Genomic DNA, 21691 nt, shown 5'->3' on the forward strand with positions numbered 1-21691 from the left:
CAAGGATTTCTTTCAAAGTCCTCTGTTAAATATTTTAAATTTGCATTTTCCTGAAACTCTTGTGAAGTTATAGTCCTTAAGGACAGGTCAGAAGGCTTATAGATTGTTGAATGTGTGACAAAGAGGCCATAAAGCATCTGGTCAGATGTAGCTAATTAAAGGTAAATGAAGGACAGATGCATTTTATGTTTCCAGAACATCTTTGATCTGCTCTACCCTTCAGACCTCTGTGGACAAGGCAGTTAAATACAAACTAGGAGGCCTATTTTAAAGACGTTAAAGCCCTCCAGGGCAACCGAGTGACAGTCCAAGCAGCCATAAGCTGTTTGCTTTATTCATTAGAGAACTTTAAATGTGTCAAGAAATAAAATAATGTCTATGCTCTTAGATCAGCATTAGCAACGAAGATTACAACAGCTCTGGGACATATGAATGGGCAAAATTCTTATGAAAACAAGCTTATTGAGAAGCATTTTACTATAACAGCAAAGAAAATATTGGTTACACATTTTCGTTGCAGGAATATTGATTCAGTATGCATTGAAATACCTAAATCTGTAATGACACAAACATTGTGTAACCCAATGCTGACCTCAGTGGTCACTTCAATCATTTTGTAAAAAACTTCCTTTTCAGACACACATGATGGAAAGAATATGTCATACGTGAGTGGCATAATGACATGTAATTCTTGCTGAAAATTTTATGGAGAATTTACACGATATATAGCCTTTCACTTGTGTCTAGAGACTCAGATACTTAAGTTTGTAAATTGCAAGTGTTTATTTTATAAGTCAAAGCTTTAATGTCAATACTACATCAGGAAAAGATGTAGAAAGACCAAATAAAAAAAATCAGTTGGCTATATAAGCAACTCGTTATTGCTAGTCATTTTGGAAGAAGTGACTTTGGCAAGAAGTATTTGTGAGTCCAACTTGGTATATTTTTTGAGAATTGTTTGATATTTTTATTATTTTGTAAATACAAATTGAATGGAAATTAAGGTGAAACAAATTCCTGTAACATTCTAAACAGTAAATTCTGGAGAGACATTCTATAACGCCTCAATAATATTTAAGAACTTGGAGAAAATATTTGCCTTTTCTTAGTTTGTTTGCTGTGTTTTGCTGCATTATCTTCCGTGTCAGTACCTAAACATTGCATTGTTTGAATGCATAATCAAACACTCCATGGTATTCACTGCCAGTGGAACAGCTTTGGTGTTTTAAAAACAAAGTATGCAAAGCCTAGAATTTTAAAATGTCTGTGTTAACTCTCTTTTTGACTATGCTGTAAATGCAAATTTCATAGGCCTTAGTATACAAAGTTCTACATAGCATTTTACTTCAGAAAGGCTCTATGTGACTCGCACAGTTGGAACTGATTGCCTATGAAAGTGCTGTATGCTACTGGAGTTTTCAAGAACCTTTCTTCCAAAGAGATGTAGATGTAGTTAGATCTTCTGTGACTAACCACTGATATTTCCTGGGTGATTTGATATTTCCTGCTAGTCTTATTACAGATATATTTAACTATGCATAATTTAACTTGATGCTCCTAATTGCCATAGATTTGCCTAATGGCATATATATAAGAATTTCTGCAGTCAGGCCATAGACATGAGGATAATCAAGTTGGTGGGTCTGTGAAGCAAGGACTAAATTTTTTCATTTTAAAATAAGAGGCAAATAAAAAATTCACATTAAACTGGAAGATAGCCTTTGTTTTTACTCAGCAAACAATTCTCAGAGAGCATAAATGAGCATTGAGCAGTTTAATTGAAGCACATTAAAACATTCAGTAAAGTTGTATTCTAGGCAACAGTAAATAAAAATATGTGGTTATTGGTAGCAGTGGTTATTGGTGAGCGTAATATACTGAACTGGCCAACTGTGCCAAAAACATTGTGAAAAGTAAACGAGTGCATTTTTGCTAAATTTAGAGCAGTTTGCCCAGATATTTTAAACATTAAAGCTAGATATTTTTTTTATCCAGGGGAAAGTAATACATCAATAAATTATTACAGAATTCTGTTACATCTAAGAGAGGTACATATTGTGGGCTGAGGACCTGTGGTTTCAGCTAGCAGACTTACATAGGTTCCACTCACATTGAATGTAGATGTGTCAGCTTGGATGTGTTAGACTGGAAAAAAAAAAGTCCATACTGTAGTAGAACTACTGTGAAAGGGAAATACAATAGTTGATAGGACCACTTACCTTAAGTTTAAAATACAGTAAATGTAAGTCAAAAAGGCAACTAAAATGTAAGAATAATCATACGGGTTTTTAACAGCCTTTATTTTTTCAGGGTTTTTTAACAAAGTACCTGGAGCTTTAAGACAAACATTAAGACCTTCCAATATATTCCTTACTGCAAATGCTGCATTGCAAATGTTAGTTTACATTGCTTTCAAGAAGAGAGCTCCAAGAACAATGACTACTTCTAGTACAAATGTTACATGCTAAACTTGAGAAATTTCAGCTTCTGAGGTCCTGGGTTTTTTTGAAAGCTAGATAATCACTGTTTCCACAACCTGTTACTCCTCAGTTTCCAGATAGCAATGCTACACTGATTGGTTGTATCTACTGTTACCTAATAAGATGATGAGCTCAGCTCCTCATGCAAAAGATGTCTTCTAAAAATGCATTACGTAATGATGGTAAAGCAAGAGCTCCTTCTGGGATTAATTGAGATCAGATAACACATTTTTAAACACAGACATCCTTATCCATACCAAGGGAAAAATCATATTCGACATCTTGTTTAATTAATATGTTTTCTAGTATATTTTCTTTGTGTAGACAAGGTCTCTAAGGAAGAATGACTCATGAATGCAGCATTGCCATTGTGTAGTACTTTTTTGAGTAACTTTCCATTTCTCCACATTTTCTAAGGAAGGCATTGATTTGGCTCATTACTTAAAAGGTTAACTAACATTTGTGAGGAGCTCCAGGGTACCATTAGTTAATCCCATACCACATCACTAAATAGAATCCTGGGCAAGAGTTAAAATAACTGTCACTTTCTTAAGTGAAGGCTGATATGCAGATCTTTTCCAGCACAGTCCATGTATACATATTGCTGTATAGTTTTCCTTGGAGCCTGTTTGACACATGCTAGAATTGAGACTGGTGTACTACAGTTGAGACTGAGTGACTGCCTCTCTTGGAAATGAGTGGGCCTTGGCTGCCACAGTTATCCTAGCATTTTGTGGACTTTTCTGATGCACAGGTACCCTTGCAGAACAGCTAAAAGCTTTATGTGTCTTTGAAAATGGCGTGGGACAACGGTCTAATAGAAGTTATCCAATGTAGAATTGTTTGCAGGGATACATTTTTCCAGGAAGTGATTATGCTTCAATCAGGAAGAGGTACCATGCCTCCTCTTGTCAAGTAAAAAGTTTTAGCCAGCAGACAAAAATTTAAGAGGTTATTTGTTGTTGTTTTCATTAGGATACAAAGATCAACACAAGACTCTTTGTCAGACATATATTCTCAGAAGGAAATGCATAGTGCGCATAAAACATTTATGAACATTTCTGACACTGTAACTGTAACTGTGTAAAAGCCAAAATAAATACCAAGTGTTCCAGCTATACAATATACAGTGCCTGATGTGTTTATTGCCGTATTTGCTATGACCAGTCTCTTTTCTGTTGTTTCTCCAGTTACTGCGTTATTCCAGGGAAATGAATAACACAAGGGGAGAAGGGTGCATAATGACTTCTACGCTGTAGGGGATTGTCTGAACTAACACATGGATCATGCTCTACATCTCTTGAATCGGTGTTGGAATCTTTGTTCAGGGTGTATTGTGCAGAGAACACGTATAGGGTGAGAGACAAGTTAGTGTGTATCATGGGCACTTCACACTGTTCAGTTCATAGCTTTGAGTGTCAAAGAAGAGCTAAAGACAAGAATTTGTCCCCTAAGAAGCACCAAAGTCATAATGATTCTATTTCTATCTGCACTATTTAGCAAGTATTGTTAGCTGGATTTCATTCTTCAAGTATGGAAACATTTGGGAAGAAGATGAGAACACCTGTAATCCTGTGCTGCCGAAGTCTCACTTTCGCTTTTGCCAGAAAGATAATTAGACCACATTTTAAACAGTCATAGCATTCTCAGGCTGTCTATGATTATTGATAGAAGATTTGTGTGTCTGATGGGGTAGAGGAACAAAGAGGAATGGAACTCAAAATACCCACCAGTCACTAAAACGTTTGAAGAGATGTATATGAAGACTGCCAGTTTGAAATTTTAAATGTGAATCTTGCAGAGGGAAATGTAATGCAATCCATAATTGGAAGCAATTTAAAAACGGAAGATATTAGTTGGAAAAGGGAAAATTTTCTACTGAGGAGGGTCATTTTGGGAGGTCAGTATTTTCTGTCATTCCCTCCATGGGATCAATTACTGAGCATAATATTTTACATAATAAAATTCTGGACTCCCTTCTCGGTTGTTGATATTTCATTTGTGTATGCTCAGAGGATGTCAATGATGACAGCCTGTTATTTCTTCAACACAGAGATTTTGATTATGTCTTGTTTTATGGTTAGTATTCAATTTTCACAGGAATGTTTTCCAACCCAGAAGACAACAAATATTGGACTGACCTAGTAATTGTTCTTTCCGATATTTCCTTTGGGCTCTAGTTGGATCTGAGTTGTTATGAACATAATTAGGCCATCATAAATCATTCTGGGTTAGTTTGCATGTGACATCACCATGGAGACCCAATGGGATGACTAGAATATGTTTTTGGACAATCTATATGTAGCTATGTTAACTAGTTTGTCATGAAAATAAAGTTTGTATACAGTAGTCTTTACAGTATGACAAGGTAAAATATATCAAACCCTGATATAGCTGTTGAGGAAATTAGATTTTCATAGTGCTAATTGAATTTTTCATAAAGCTGATGAAAATTAACTAAAGAAAGAGCAATATATTTCATTTTATTGAGCACATCTCAGAGTGCTTGTAATTTCTAGGGCCACTACACTTTCTGGGCAGGCTATCAAGTAGGATGTTGTAATGATTTGCATGACTACTATAGTAGATGGAAAAATGTAGCTTGTGTTTGTAGCTGTTCCATTAGTGTCTTGCACAGTGTGAGCTCCTTTGATGCTCTTCAGAGAGCTGTGTCATAATCCTAGTGTCTTTTAAAGAGTTCTATCTGGTGAAGTCAAGTAACTATACACCGCTTAAAACTTAGTGCGTAATTAAATGATGAGACAAAGGAAAGACTGAGAAAGGCAGATAGCCAATAGAATCTTGAAGTTATCAAAACAGAGCTCTTGCCAAGGACCTTGGAATTCATCTGATTCAGTTGCTGGAAAAATGCCTGAATTAAAAATTATCCTATGAGGACCAAGAAAATAGAGCCAAATTCTGGCACTGTCCAGTTTTCTCCCAAAATGGACATTAATTCTGCAAAAACAGAATAGGGTGAACAACCCCTGGCCCCATGCTTGGCCCCCTACTTTGGGCTCTATCTACCAAAACAAGATGGAATAGAAGGTCCAAAATGATGGAGGAAAAGGGAGGGGAGGCAGTAGAGCTTGGAAAGGAAGGTGGTATTTAAAGAAAGAACTCTTAGGCTATGCCCCCTGCCAGCACTGAAACACTCAACTGCAGCTCGCAAAGCACCTGTTGGCAGCTGTTGAGGTAGTTTATAGTTTTTGGGACAGAATCAGGATAGAAAACTTACAGTCTATGTTCCCTTTTGTGACATGATTTGGCCTTATTTTAGCAAAATAGAAGTCATTGCTGGCAATAGTTACAGCAATAAATATACCTGGTCAGAAATAACAATGACATCTTTTGCTTTCTAGGAAAAATAAAACAAATACTAAATTGCATGCTTTTTAGTTACTGTCATTAATACTGATATTAATAGTCTTTGACTGATATCACCCATGTTGTTCTCCTTTTATCCAGAACTGAAAAACAAGTTTTGCATGGAGTGGAAAGAAAATATGACAAAAAAATGGTCACAAATATTAGCCTGATCCTGTCATTAGACACAGTGTAAAGAAACTAGGTGTAAGCAGTTACCTGGCCAGTTTTATGTTTTGCAAGCTTTAAACATTAGAGTGAATGATAGAAAACAAGGAAAATTACATATGTTAAATTAAAACACAAGTATTTTACATCAGGAATTCAGTTTAAACATTTTAACATCCTCACAAACTTCCATGTAAACTCCTGTTAAAATACATTTAGCTGAAAATTTTAGCATTACATTTTATGCTCTTCTTCTGTTACTAACTCCAAAACTTGCATTTGTGTACATAACCTTTCGTAGTCCCTTGTTGTTGTAGAAATAGATTATTCTTCCTCAAGAGAAATATATAACAATTATCAGTAATATATGTATTCAATATGTAAAGCATATCAAGCAGAAAATAGATGGTTATTTTTAAATATCGGCATTTATTATAGGCTGAGCTAAAGACTCTATTGCTTTTATTGGCTATCTCTCCTTTGACTGTAATGAGAATCTTCTCTCTGCTAGTGCTTTGATTCAGTTTAAAATGCTTTCTTATCTAAGTACCTGTATTACTCAGAAAGTTTCGTTAAAGTTGAAATAGAAAGTAGATAATGTTTTGGAATTTAATCTTTTCTTATATAAACTTTAAAAAACCCACAGTTTTCCTGTGCTACTTGAAACACTAAATTTATTAGTTCTAAAATAATTGAAATTTGAAACTTTGAGGCTTCCTTAGATTTATATTCAGTAACGAAAAAAAAAAGAACTCAAGTTTATGACATTGCAGTGTCAGACACTACATTACCCAGGCAGAGCCTGGTTCCTGCATGAACCCCACCAAGGGTCTTTCTCCATCAAGCCTGACAAAGAATAGAGCCAAACTGTAAATTCCGTTAGTTCGCTTGTGTGTGGAACATTTCAAAATGAGATTTTCACTTTGTGTTAGAGTTATTTCTTTGCCTTGCTTAGACAGAGAAAATAGTTGAGTATCCTAGCGTGTAAGAAATTGTCTTAGGTATTAGAAACTGTTATCTTTAGTGATAACTGAGTTCAACTGTATTCTGAGCCATTAAAATAAGAGGACAGGATCTGGACCTTAAGACAGTGATATCTGAAGAAGGAGAGCATCTAGTGGAATGTAAGTGTGTGCTTAAATTCAGTGAGAGTGTATAGTATGCATAAAGAGAGGAATTTGTAGATATTTTAGCTTGAATAAGAATGCTTGCATTAATCAAGATTTTTGGAATTTTAACCCTAAATCACCAAAATACTCATTCTGTGTTACAGAAAGTTTGTAATTATTTTTATTATAATAATAAATAGATGAAATAGATGTTTACAGTCATTACAGTAAGTACAGTCTTCATGAATTGTTTTTGCATGCTGTAGCATTAAATTTATTAGTGTGGATAAGAGGCCATGGATGCTTAAGGGTCTTAATAAACCAGGCACAGAAAGTTCAAAAACATGAGAATCTAATACCTTGGACATACAGATATGTATTTTCTCAGCATTTCAAAATCCTTTCAAATTTGTGTAGTTGGTTTTATTACCTCTGCACACTGACATCTCAAAAACACACTTTTTCTGTGATCCTTGTAAGTACATCTTTTTGGTTTTTTTTTGATGAGGGTGATATACAAAATGGACAGATGAGTAGACAAGCCTAGAAAATCTGAGCAAAAGTACAGAAGCTAAGAAAATTCTCCCTGGGCAACGTGTGCTGGGAAGCATGGGCAAAACGTAGGTGGTAAACTTCTGGACTTTCCATGAGGTGTCAGATGGGTGGAAAAAAGTAACGGAACCAACTTTGAAGCCAGCGTTGACAGGTGCAGACTTCCAGATCTGTTTTTCCTCGGCATTTGCCCTTTCTTTTTCACACCCTCCATGTGTGAATGCTAAGTCCCCAGCATGCAAATTTTAGTGCTCATGATGAGCGGTGGAGGCGGGATGGGGAAAGCCAGCACTATGTATCAACACAGAGCATGATAGGATGAAGAAACAATAAGGCTGCAGCTCAGATGGGCAGCTCAGGAATTAGCTGTCCTCTTAACATCAAGTTTGTTTGAGACCCCAGCACTGTCTTGTGGTGTCCTTAGGGATTACTCTTATATGACAAAAAAGCCAACCTGAACCCTCCTCCTTCACTACTTTCAGCAAGACTTAATGTATTTATTTATGATGGCAATCGAATATTCTTGCTGTTCAGTCGGAAAACTGAGCAAAAATTATGATTAAGTTGATCATTTAGCTTAAGTCCTCACTTTCCCTGCTATAATGAACAGCTAGCAAAATTTACCGTCTAGAATCCCCGAGAGTGTTTAATATACAGAGTATATAAGTACTGTATCATCAATGATATTTTTAGATTTTTATTTATTTTTCAAACCTAAAAAACTGATCGAGTCAATGAAAATTAAACTACTATTTGTACAAATTTTAATTAAGCCTTTTTTATTACTATTTTATAGGTCTTGTAGAAATTTGCCTGATGCATCCTCTTGACGTAGTGAAAACAAGGTAAGATTCTGCTTGAACAGGTTTTGTTGACTTTGGAAGATATCCAGATTAGGAGCTATCAAAAAACAAAATGCTAGAACTTCTCACAGGGTAACTTGTGCCTTTAATGGCTTTTATATTTACTTACCTGTATCTACAGTGTTTGACAGATGGAATTTGGATACTATGACACATTTCTGATTGGAGGTCATCTAAAGGTGCTCAATCTGTTTTATGACATGTATTTTCGATGTTGTAACAAAATCCTATAGATGAGCAGAGATGTACTTAAATTAATTTGCTATATGTATCATCTGCAGTAATACTTTTATACCCTGTTGGGAAATACCATATCACCTCCAAAATAGCTTTAAAAGATTTTTTAGTAAAAAAAACATGTTCCATCTTCTGTCTGTAACTTCATGCTTTTATCTATTTTTATCTGTCCCTATTTTGTTTTCCAAATATTTGTGTTTGTGTGAGTATAAATTATTAAGTGACCTGGAAAATGTGGGCAAATTAAGGTTTTTTAATGTTGATTACTGAAAAGTAAAAATAATAGTTGTGTTTCTAGTTTCTTGAATATATTTTTGCTTTTCTGTGATTTTTAGTTTTCATATCAATTTGTGATGGTTTCCACCTGTGAAAAACAAACCAGGATGCAGAAGCATACAATAAGGAGAAAATTTTTCATGGCATATGTGTTACATGTGATGCCAATAATTGCCATATACTGCTCCTGGAGTTCTATCTAGTTCTCATCACCTAGGCAGGAAAGCTTCAGTATGAGCTGAATCAGCCCCAAACAAATGATGAACATATTTGATATATTTGGTATTTTGATATGACCACAGCTGTGGTGTCTGCAATATGCTTGAAGCAGTCAACTTTGACTAAAGGTTCTAGTTCCAGTTAGCCAGCATGTGAGCTTGTTAAGGATGTATTTTTGGCTTCTGTTTAAATCACGTTCTGTAGTTTGCTTAAGACCTTGAGATACACTATTCTGCAGCTTGCATTTTGCAGGAGGAAAATGCCCAGCACTAGAAGACAGTAATGTGGGCTCCATCCATATTAACTGCTGCTGAGGTGCTTTAGGTGTTCTTCAGGGCTTGGAGTTTAACTCCTGGGTGACTCAGGCAATTCTTCTATATCCTTTCGTGATATGGAATATATTGATGCATATAGAGACAGTACACCTGCTAGTTTCAAGGATCCTGTCTGCCCTTCCAGGTAGCACTGAGACCTTGCTATTAACAAAATTAACAGCGAAAGATTGAAATTAAAGCCTCAGAAAAGGCAGGGTACAAACAAAACAAAGACCAAATTTAAAATAAAAACAATTGTTTTGCTCTGCTGTCATGTGGTCCTCATGGGATGTGCTTTAGTGACTTCATTTCAGCAGGTTGTGCTGTAACTCACCCATAGCTCTCAAGCTTTTGGTTTTACCTCTTCCTGTTTTTCTCTTTGTACTAAACCAGGAGTCATGTTCTTCTGTAATATAAATACAGCATCAGATTTACTTCTCCTGTCTTTGGTGCTTTGAGCTTGTCATCCCACACATCCTCATGCCTCCAGTCTTGGTTGAAACAGCTTAATACATATCCTTAGAATCATTTGTGATTTAAGACATGCTACATATCATATATCATAAAAAGCATTAACTGAACATCTGTTCTGATAAATTGGCAATAAACAAATGTACTTTCAGCTTTCTGATAGAAACCACACATGCAGTGGACTTGCAGAATCCAAGGACATATTTTCCCATTTCTATTCCAGATTTTACAGGGTTTGTCATACTTTTACCAGTGAAAATGCTGATCAGATCTGAGACCCAGGAATGGAAAGCATTAAGGAGTGTACAGGGATGTCTGTGAAGCTGTATCAATGTTAAAAAAGTAATAATAATTAAGAACCTTCTAAATGTGAAATCTGAGTCCATAAAGAGTGGAATTAATGAAAGCAGGAAAAGAAAGAACAGTAGGCGTGCAGGAGAAACCAGATTATGGATCATGGTGAAGCCAAGAGACTGAATCAAGTAAAAAAGCCATTAAGCAAATTTCTTTATCTGAAGAAACTTCAAGAGAAGTTAACTTTTCCATTGAATTAGCTGGAACACTTTTCAGAAGTGGGCAGCACCCAAGTGATAGTTTCCCTGTATTTTTTTAGTATAGATGTATTTAGACATATTATACAGACTTTGCAGTAACTTTTCTGCTGATCTTAGCAGATGTTAGTACTTGAAAATACTTACATTTTGGAAGCCAGTAACAAAACCAAGAACAGAATATCCTTGATCTTATCCATCATTCCATTCCATGTTCCTAATATCATGCCACTTCTTTTCACTTCATAATGGTCCAAATTTACTATAGCAGATTAATTCATTGATGGCTTTGAAGAAGTTCAAATAAAACATTGATTTTAATTCTGAATTTCGGATTCAGAATATTTTCTCATGCATTTTCATTTACTTTATATCTGTTTTGCAGTGCCTCTAAGTACTGCAGTGCACTTACAGTTTTCCAGCTTGGTATTGATAATCTGTCATTTCCTGACCAATTCCAGCTATTGCAGCTTTGGTGATTTGTTTGGGTTTTGTTTTGTTTTTTCCTTATGGTTAGATGAAAGGACATGTAAAAGCACATTTTGTTGCTTGACTTTTATGGTGGTTTGAGTTTCCTGCCATTTTTCTATAAAGTGTTTGTTTGGTGGAAAAAGTCCCATGGCCTTTTCAGATTAGTGGAATCTCAATCTTCCTTAGCGTTCTGAAGGAGTTTAGGGAAAATGCCGAAGGCTCACATCTAGTGGAATGGTGGCTTAACGTCTTTACTGCATTGTCTTGTGTGTGTGTGTGTGTTTTTAATAAAAATTGACAAAAATAAAGTTCCTGTCAGATATTATTTTGAAACCCTACAAAATGGTTTGGCTCTTTTGTGACAATGTTTTGCAATATCTTTTCTGTGTTTAGTAATTTTCTATTATTCTACAGTAACAATGCTAGGCTTGTTTGTCTCCTCACACCAAGGGAGGAAATATATATACATATATATACATATATATACATTATAAACTATTATAACAAGCCATATGCTTAATGGATTGGTTTTTGCTAAATGTGCATTTGAAAATAATTTTATTTTGTTATCTATTATAACACCAAGGATATTACTTTAAGAACTTAATGTGAGTGAGCTAGGTAGATGGATATGATTCATTCTTTTAGCTCTATGTATCCCGCTTATTCTTTGAAATAAAGCTTTTTTTCTCAATTACAAGATATATTGGTATAATTTCTGATGAGACAGCATTAAAAAAATGGTGCTAAGCTTTTGATGTCTCATTGTACCAGAGTCTCTGTTAGCTGGTTTATTTATCAGTTACCCTTATGATTAATTTAGCCATCTGTAGTATAAGGTACTCAATCTCTGTCCTTGTCCTCTTAAGTAAAAGTTTTACAGAATTTGGTAAGGAGTTATGTGTGTGCCTATGTATGAGCAGGGAGAGCAGTAACAAGTAAGATTTTTCTGGTACAGATACAGTTAAGACATGGAAGGCCTACTTTTCAAGTAAGAAACCTAGATCTTTCTTTTCTGGAAAGTGAGGAGAGAAATGCTTTTGTCTGGATAAAGAATTGCTACTGCTAAACCCAGGACAACTGATTTTGGACCATTTTTTGCCTATTAAGTATAATGCAGACTATAATCTCATTTTCTTCCATCAGACTTACCAAAGGATGGCAAAAGTGTATGCTATATCATGATACGTAGGGCAAGACATTGACATACATATTACTTAGAAACAGTAAAGTTCTTTTCCAGCTAGACTTTATCCTTTATGTCTTAGTGGCAAATGTTTTGGCTTAAGCAAATGTACAAAATTAAGAATTTAATAGTTTTATTGTTGGAAAATTAATACATATGCAGCAGCTCACAGGTGTAGTTGGTGAGTGAAAGGGAGAGAATTACAGGGAGTTGCCTGTGCAAGTATTCATACAAACTGTTGAAACATATATATTGAAGCAGAATAGCCATTTTGGATGTGACTCTGTCTTGTGTAGTTAGGAAACAGAAACGATGCCTTGTAACTTTTTGCAACAGTTGTCTACATGACGGAATTTAATAAAAAACACATATGAATAAATGTATGATTAAGTGCTTTCAAATAATAGCAAAAAAAAAAAAATAACAAGACCACCAAAACCTTTCAAATACATAACACATCTGAAAAGATTTGTGTCTGAAAGTCCTGTGGACAGGAAAAATCTTATGTGGATTAGAAGAATAATTTACTTACCACTTTCATTTTGGGAGTAATTTGACATCACTGTACATTTTGAGACAAATATTTGAAAGAAAGAAGGTTCCTCTCATGTCGACCTAATAGGAAATTGTGCTCCAGATCTGTGTTACTGATAAATTAGTTCCTACCACTTGAGAATTCAGGATTTTTTACTTCAAGACAATGTATTCAAAGAGTGGTAAATGTTATCATAGGTAAACTAACATCTAAATGACTTGGAGAACGTCTAGTTTATTATGGAGAAAGTCTAGTTTATTATTTTATCAGGAAAATCATCAGGGTAACTTGTGTCATAACAAGTTAAACATATATTCAGTGGGTAATGTTTTAATACTTTTCTGGTTAATTCAAATAATGACAGTTCCACATGACTTTATTTTTTTTTTCTCTATATTTAAAAAATTTCTACTTTTTTCAGACATAATTGTGTCTTCATAACACAGCTTTACACTGGGATGTATGTGTAATTTAGAAAGCAATGCCTAAGGAGACCAAGGTGGCATTCTTTCCAAAGCATTTACTTAGATTTATCAGGAGAATAAGTTAATAAGTATAGCTTGTTTTCCTGATGAACCTGTTTTACCTCCCTGTTTTTTTGTTAAAGCTGTTTCTCACCTTTGGCAGAACCTGGGGAAGATGCAGTCCATGTTGCTTCTACTTTAATACCTTTTTACACAGTTCAGTGTTAGATCATAATTTTCATGTGAGCTGACTTTCCATCTTATGTGTGATCCAGAATATCAGCATTAACAAAAAAAAATAAGCAAATAATTCACCTTAGAAACTTTGACGAAAGTTTTGATCTAGTCATGGTAGAGATTTTATGGTTTGCTACTCTTTCTGTAAAAAATCTAGACCAATATCATGAATCTAAAGCTCTAAATTTAGAAAATAATTTAGAATCTAAGTCCAGATTTGGTCTCTGCATTACAGACCCATTTCTAGTTAAAAAATGTTCTGCTGATTTGTGTGTATGTTTATCCATTTTGTTCCTTTGTTCCAGTGCTGTCATTTTGGTCTTATTAAAAAAGTTCAGCTTACTACATGTGTTTCTGATCTCATTCCATCTGTTGTTTTGCAAGAGCTACTTCCTTTATATCATTAATTCCTCTTTGATTTCTAGCTTTTTTGTTTGAGTGAGCAGTAGTGGAGCCTATTTCTGAAAAACATTGGTTTGAGGAAGCGTTCATTGTCCTTATACAATGTTACCATTTCCAAATGACCATACCTCACTTGGTTTGCATCAGGGCATGTTAAATTCATGTTACTTGATGTAAACTGTTCTAGTTAGATTTGCAACATTTAGATTTAAGCAAAAAATACTCTTCTTGTCCTGGGAAGGTTATCATGATACCAAACAATTCCCTATTGGAAGGAACAGTTGAACTCTCAGAAGACTGTTAGAAAAACAGTGAGTGTTGGCCAATGAAATTCTTCATTTAATTAATTTTGAAAGTTTTGAATTCCTTTTCTTTTTTCCTTTTCAACTACTTTTAAGTAATTTTGAACTAGGAAAACAGAAGTTTTGGTTTGAAAATGTAGAGTGTAACATCCATTGTCATCTAATGGTGGAATATAAAAATGTATTGAAACTGATTGTTTCCTGAGAAAAGTTTTTTTTCATTTTGAGAAAAAAAAAATATGGTAAAAATAAACCCTGACCAACTGAACTTAGTGTCCTTATTTCAATGAAATGTCAAGGCTTTTTTCTGGGATTAGTTTTACTTGATGTATCAGTAGGCCTTGGCACGATTTTTCATAGGATTTCTGTGCATATTGTAGCTTATACTCTGATTTTGGCATTTGAATCTCAGCATTGAAAGGTTTTGAATATTTTCTTACAGATCAAAATTTTTTTTAATGAGAATTTATCTCAAATTTACAATAATTTGGATGTAATCCGGGCTCTGTAATTTGCCCTTTGTTTACTTGTGCATACAATCTGTTAGGAATTAATAAGGGCACATGGGCTAATAATTCCTGCTAGATATACTATTCCAGTTTAAATCCTTCCTTGAATTAAAGAACAGTATTGATGTGTACTGTTAAACAGATGCTCTGATTTGCCGTGCTGGTCAAAGTGATTTCTGTTCCTGTGTCCTTTTTTTTTTTGTATTCATAGGCATACCATATGTAGATTTTATAAAGAGTGTCAAGATCCTTTGGGATAAAAGGAACTGAAAAGGAACTATATAAATGCAGCTTCATCATCTCCTCATGTGACACTGTGTTATTTGTGATCAAACAGCAGAACTGCTTCATAATATCCCCATTTCAAGTCACTGTGGACTTTTGTAAAAACTATAACATACATTATTTCTTCATCTTAGCATAAGCCTATCTATCTCTTTCTTTGGAAGAAACTGAATTTGTGCACCATCAAATCAGACTGCCAGAGATCTCTTTTCTCAAGCTTTTCCTTAATCTCAGTTAAGCATTCTGCCATTTAATCTGGGTTTTTTAATGAATAGTAGATGTCTTTTTAAACAACTGAAATACCATAAAATTAAAATTTCCATTTGATAACATGGCATGATGATAACATGGGGTTACATGTTGTCTGTGCATTTCACTGTCCATAGCAAAAGTACCTTCAGTTCCTTGATTCACTTATGAGCTGTAGCAACCTGAAATTTCTAACACCTACCAAATTCAGGTCCCTTTAGTTTACATTTTGCTTTCATTCTAATGTCATAACACAATATTCTTTCTGGGTTTGGATGTCCAGTTCTTAAAAAGTTCATGTAAACATTTCGTGGCAACTATAGTAGCAGAACATGTAATATGACAAAAGCATCAAGGTTTCTCTCTATAACCTGCATCTATACATTTACACATTTTTGAATAAATGTACACAGACATATTTTGTTGTACTGGTACAGCATCTTCATTGATAGAGAAAGTGAAGTTGCTCCATGTTTAAGTTCTCTAGCGCTGGAAAAACCTGCAATTCATTAGCTGTGTCCTCATGATGTAGTTTCAAGAGAGTGGTGTGGACTGCATTTTGTGATTTCATGGGCTGCACATTGTGCAGTTGCAGTTTAAGTACAAGAAAGTCTGGGGTTTGTTTTGGATTTTTTTTCCTTCCTTTTGTTTTTATCTTAATTTTATGAAAATATTTATTTTCATAATATGAGGCTACAAATAACCCTCTTCTAGACAGAGTAGGCAAATGTGACAAAAGAGTTCCTAAACTGTAATTATGGAGAAAACACATGCCATGGATTACAGATATGACAGAATAATTATTTTTTCATTGCACTGTGTTGAAGTGCACTGAAAGGAGAGAACCTAGGACTAAATGCCCTCTAAAATACGCTCATTGCACTATTGGCTGCTTCTCTAGCTAGAACCTACCAAAGAAATAAGACAGTGTAGCAACACTTGGATTCTCTTTGTAGTATTTCAGGATTTCTGCAGATAATCAGGATGTTTATGTGAATCAGAAACCATGACCAAATCTTCATGACAAAAATGAAATTCAATTTGAAACATTTTGGATATGTGGTTCAGCTGACAGATCTATAAAAATATAGCTATATTTGTGCAGAAAGTACCCCGCAGTATAATAGGATGTGTTATGGTTTGTATTAAACACAATAGATGTGTTTAATTATTTTGTTTAGATTCCCACAGCCTCAGGATGTGCCATTGTATTGCTGTCAAAAAAGCCAAAAAGTTTACTACCATAGAATCATAGGTTGGTCTGGGTGGGAAGGGAGTTTAAAGATCATCTCATTCCAACTCCACTGCCACAGGCAGGGACACCTTCCACTAGACCAGATTGCTCAAAGCCCCATCCAACCTGGCCTTGAACACTGCCAGGGATGAGGCATCCACAGGTTCTCTGGGCCTCACCACTGCCTCAGCACCCTCACAGTAAAGAGATGCTTCTTCACATCTACGCTAAAGCTACTCTCTTCCAGTTTAAAGCCATTCCCCCTTGTCCTGTCACTGCTTGCTCTTACAAAAGCTATAACTTATAGTAATGTACTTTTTTTGAGGTATGTAAATTGCCTCAGTACCTCCTCTACTCTAATAGTGAGAAAGAAATAACATTAAGAGACTTGTCACTCAATGTAATATGGACTCTCCTGTACATCATTTAGGAATCTGACTTATTTATTGTGGACATGTGGCATCTGTTCACCTATTCATCTGCTAGTTCATGGAAATGGGGACTGGTACCAGGACTCCTAGCATTTTATCCAAGGTTGTATTGGAGGCCACTTCAGTAGAACAAGCACTTAAAATCACAGCCAGTTCCCAAATGAGGTGTTACAGCCTGCATCCATCATGTCCTGCATCCTGCCACTGCCAGCGCTCAGAAATCCACATCTGCCTGAGTTCAGCAGCCTCTCCATCTCCCTCTTCTTCTTTTCCCTCTCCTCTCTTCTCTCCCTGTTTCTGTTAGCTGTTTGGCCTGAAAGCACATCTTTTGTCCAGCTTATTTTAAAATATGCCAGGTGACAAGCTCCCTCTAATTGCCTTGGGAGGCTCCTGCATAGTCTACTGCTTCTCACAGCCAGGAATTATTTTCAGATATTCTAATATTTGCATTATACAGTTTCATTGCTAAAAACTACCTACACTCCCTGTACTGTACATTGTTCCCCTTTCCCTTTGTTTATTCAATTTAGACATTGTAGATGCATGGTATGGCCCCATTTTCTTTTTCGTAAGTAGTTAAAATAATCAGGAAGCTTTTTAGATAATCTTTTCTCTGTATCAGTCCGTATTTAAAATACAGTGAGTCAACTGAAACCATTAGGGATAGAGCGGAATGAGAGCAAGAGTCCAGAGCAGAAAGTGGAGGGCTAGGAGGTGAGAAAGTACATGGGATTCTATTGACAAAAAAATTATGTGCTGAAAATAAGTATTTAAGAAGGGAATTGGGGAGTGGAAATGAACAGATGTTAGCACAGTTTCAGAAGTAGTCCAGAGACAAAGAAATGGGATAGTTTTAAAAATGTATGCGTTTTAAAGTAATATTTTAAATCAGGATTAAACAGCTGGGAAAGGTTACATAGGCTATGAGTTGGAAACATCTATGGTGTATATGAGATTTTTTCTAAACAATCTAACAAAGCAGCCGGGTGAGTTATTAGCAGATGTTAATGATTTGTCAGTGGTATAAAACATTAAGATCACATTCAAGGTAGACGATGGTCATGCTTAATTTCTCCGTGGACAAAAATTTCACATTAGACCACTGTCATGCCTGATTTCTAGCCATGGATGGAACATGCCTAAAATAAAATAAGCAGGCAGCCACTTTGGTAAAAAAGATAAAGGGGTGGGGGGAAATATGTTTCCTTTTATTAGTATTTGGTCATGTGGTGGGAGATAGTCAAGTATGGAAAAACAGTACTTAATGTCTTCATTTACACTAAAAAGAAAACTATTTTTTTCTTATTTATGTTTGAGCAAGCTTTTGGAAGCTATGGATACAAGAGAATAAAGCTGTGTATGTTGGAAGCACAATATAACTGCAGCAATGCCAATAAGTCTGTCTGAAATGTTGGCCATTAATACTATATTTAAGTATGTCCCTAAAATAACTGCATTAGGCCAGTAAGTGCCAAGTAAATCTGCAAATAAATAAAAAGAGAGATAGTATCTTTATGAACTATGCTTTTTGTATGTTTTCACAAGTAGATGCATCAGTGTGTATTCTAGGTCTAGAGGGGGTTTTGAGAAACAAGAGTCTTCATGTTGAATAGGATACAAGTAAAATAGCATCTCCAAAATAATCTTGGCATAATACAGCTGTCTTTTGAATTTATTTCTCAAGAGAGTAGGAAAAAAAAAAAAAATGCAATTTTTTTCACTGCTACAATGTTGTAGTAAGCTGATGACTCCCTGGTGAGATTGTGCTTTTACAACCTGAGCTGAGCCAGGGGCATATCTCAGCGGCATCAGCTGAAGAGCAGCACACGGAAGGGGTTGCGCCTCAGAGGTGCTGTGACCTTCATGGTTTTCCTATATCCCAGTAATGGACTGTTGATCCGTAGCAGTACTTGTAACTATAAAACTACTGCTGTTCCTTATACCTTTTTATCTGTTTCTCTAAATCTGCAGCAAGGGCAAAATAGTACCAGCATGTCCCCTGTGCAGTGGCTGCTGTATGCACCTCTGCAGTGGAGTGGTTAGAAAGTGCATAAGTGCACATATGTACATGATGTAATTCAGAGTCAGTAACAGAGAGAAGAGAGATGTAATTTTGAGTGCTACATGTGATACTATCCATCTAGCATCTTCCCAGAAGTAGCAACTTCAATCAAGATAGTTTCTCCCAGGAAGTATCTTGGATACTTCTTTTCCTCGTACACTAGTGAGCTGAATCAACTCAATGCAAGAATCAGACAAGTGTCGGAGACAGTACAATGGATGAAGGAGAACAAGACAAATGGGAATTGGATTGGGAGAAGTACCTGTAGACAGCAACGTTTGGATTATTCTGCTGTCTCATGATAATTTTCCCTGAGTCAGCTACAGACTGGAAGGATCAAATTAAATAGTTCTGAGATTGCTAAACTGGAATACAAATTAGAAAAAGCAAAAAGGGAAAAACTTCTTTGACTTTTTTTTTTGTATCTTAGGAAGAAATTAATGATGACATGTTTTATTTGAAAATGTAGTTCCAAAACATTTTAAACTCAATTCTTTTGGAATTACATTTGTTACCTTGACACTTACACTGCCATACAGTGGCAGTTTAGGGAGCTGGCAACAGTGGAAAACAGCACTGATCAATTAGTCATCTTCTGGTTGGGTTTCTTTTTGACCAGCTTGGTTTTCTGAATTGGTTCCTCACACAACTGTGTAACAGGCAATACCAGGACAAAGAAGGGGGCAACCCAGAGAGGTCATCAGTGGCAACCACCGAATTCTATACTAAGGTATTCATGAAAGGCATGTGTGTATGCACTTTCATTAGAGTGGAGTATGATGTTATTTTGGTGAAAGGGTGATCTGACACTCAAAGAGTTAGTTCTGCTCCTAATTCCTTGCCACCCAAATCTTTTCTGTAGTGTACACGGTATTTTGCCAACATTTCCCTTATGTCAGATCTAGCAATTGCAAAACTGCAAAGAAAATTTATTCAGATTGAGGAAATACTGGAAAATTAAGGTATTTAAAAGCGGGATTTTTTCTAGTGGATGCATGCTGTTAGATCAGCTCTGTGTAATGCAAAACTGCATCCTAATCAAAGATATATACCTACTTATTTATTGTGTCTCTAAGTAAAATATGAACTTGCTTGTATGATTGCCATTTTTTTCTATCTCTTCTGATAGAACACATTTCAGAGTGTTATATCTTCTCTTAGAATATGCAGTCCAGTTAGTATGGACAAAAATATTCTTCTGAAAACATAAGTTGAGCCCCTCCACAAAGGCAATAAAAATAATGCAAGAATATTAGGTAGGTAAAATACTTTCCTAATTTAGTCATTGAAAGGTGAAGTTTTAAATTAATAGAGATGCATCCTTTTCCTTTTCATCTCTTCTTTTTCTTGACAAAATGTTTTACTGTCTGAACATTTTGACATATCTAAGTTGAAACAGCATACAATTCCATTGTTATACAGATAATAGGCTGTAATATTAAATGGCAGATGTCTCAGGAAATTTAGGAATGTACTGAAATTTAGTTTTCAATTTCATGTGACAAGAAATTCCCATTTCGCAGGTTGTTGTTGGTAAAAGGACAAGACGCCTATCTCCCTCATGTTGGCAACTTTCCTTCTTAAACAAGCCATAGACCTTGTTGTAGTTTCCCCTGAGTCATACAACATATCATCCTGGGAGAAGACTAACTAGTACAGTTTCTTCTCAATTTATTAATTGAACCAGTTTATTAGAAGGGTTCAGTGAGCAGAGAAAGGCGCAGGAGCACACAGCAAAAAAGGAGTGGGAATAGGGGAGAAAGAATTGAGGGTGAAACCTCCCCGTTCTGTTTTAGTTGAACTCTCTCAACAGTTCAACCAATTGTGTAACAGCTGAAGTTGAAGGCATCAAACCACTTAAATCATGAGTAAATTAATTCTTGTTCTTCAGAGTACTCATTTATGAGCTCTACAATACTAAATTCATGTGTCTAAATACTTCACCAGCTTTGAATGAATAAAAGATTCCTGAAGTTGCCTGTTAATAGAATTGCACAATATTGCAAAAGTTGCTTGCTGTTATAACCATGACAAATGATTGCACATCACAAAAAAGCTGTTGACTTTTCTGTGAAACTTATAATTAAGGGAGCAATTTTGTATTACAGCTTCAGCAGATATAATAATTCATGGCTACTAAAAGGAGCTTCACACACTGTCATGCATTCAGCAGATTCAGCTCTCTAACTTGGCCAAAAAGCAATTCAACAACCAGAAGAAAATTTCTTTTAAAAATAACGAACTGTCTAACAAAAAGTAAGTGTAGGTGGAGACAGAGGAATATGAAAGGAAGTGAGCTGAGACTTTGTCTCTAGGGAGAGGTGTGAGTTCTTTAGTCCGTTCTGCTGAGTGAGAAAAATGGAACATGAAGTGTTCTGTGCCAGGTAAGAACTAAACCTGGATATACCAGGAATCACCATCCCTGGAAGTTTTCAACAAACATTTAGATGAGGCCCTTAGTGACATGGCTTAGTGGTGGTCTTGGCAGTCCTGGGGTGATGTTTGGACTTTATGATCTTAAAGGCCTTTTCCAGTGTAGCTGATTCTATGATTCTATACAAATGAGTATGGGACCATATGTAAAACCCATAGTTAGATGCTCTCACATAGGAGAGAGCAAGGACATACTTAACAAGAAGCTTGAGCTCCAGAATCATGGAACATGGAAATGCAGATGATATATACTTATCATCTTGCCATACACTGGCAAGATGATCT

At 35.6% G+C, this 21691-nt stretch overlaps 1 protein-coding gene across 1 annotated transcript in view; it reads left to right on the plus strand.

Moving 5' to 3' along the window:
• Positions 1 to 21691, plus strand: part of SLC25A21 (solute carrier family 25 member 21) — a 257409-nt gene that overhangs the window by 137749 nt on the left and 97969 nt on the right. The window contains exon 2 of the mRNA XM_057428568.1: positions 8472 to 8520. Coding sequence (XP_057284551.1) covers positions 8472 to 8520 — 49 coding nt within the window. The remainder of the gene's footprint in view (positions 1 to 8471; positions 8521 to 21691) is intronic.

This window comes from Pezoporus wallicus, unplaced genomic scaffold, assembly GCF_028554395.1.
Source record: "Pezoporus wallicus isolate ANWC-B61680 ecotype Strahan unplaced genomic scaffold, APGP_CSIRO_Pwel_v1 contig_3486, whole genome shotgun sequence".
NCBI lineage: Eukaryota > Metazoa > Chordata > Aves > Psittaciformes > Psittacidae > Pezoporus > Pezoporus wallicus.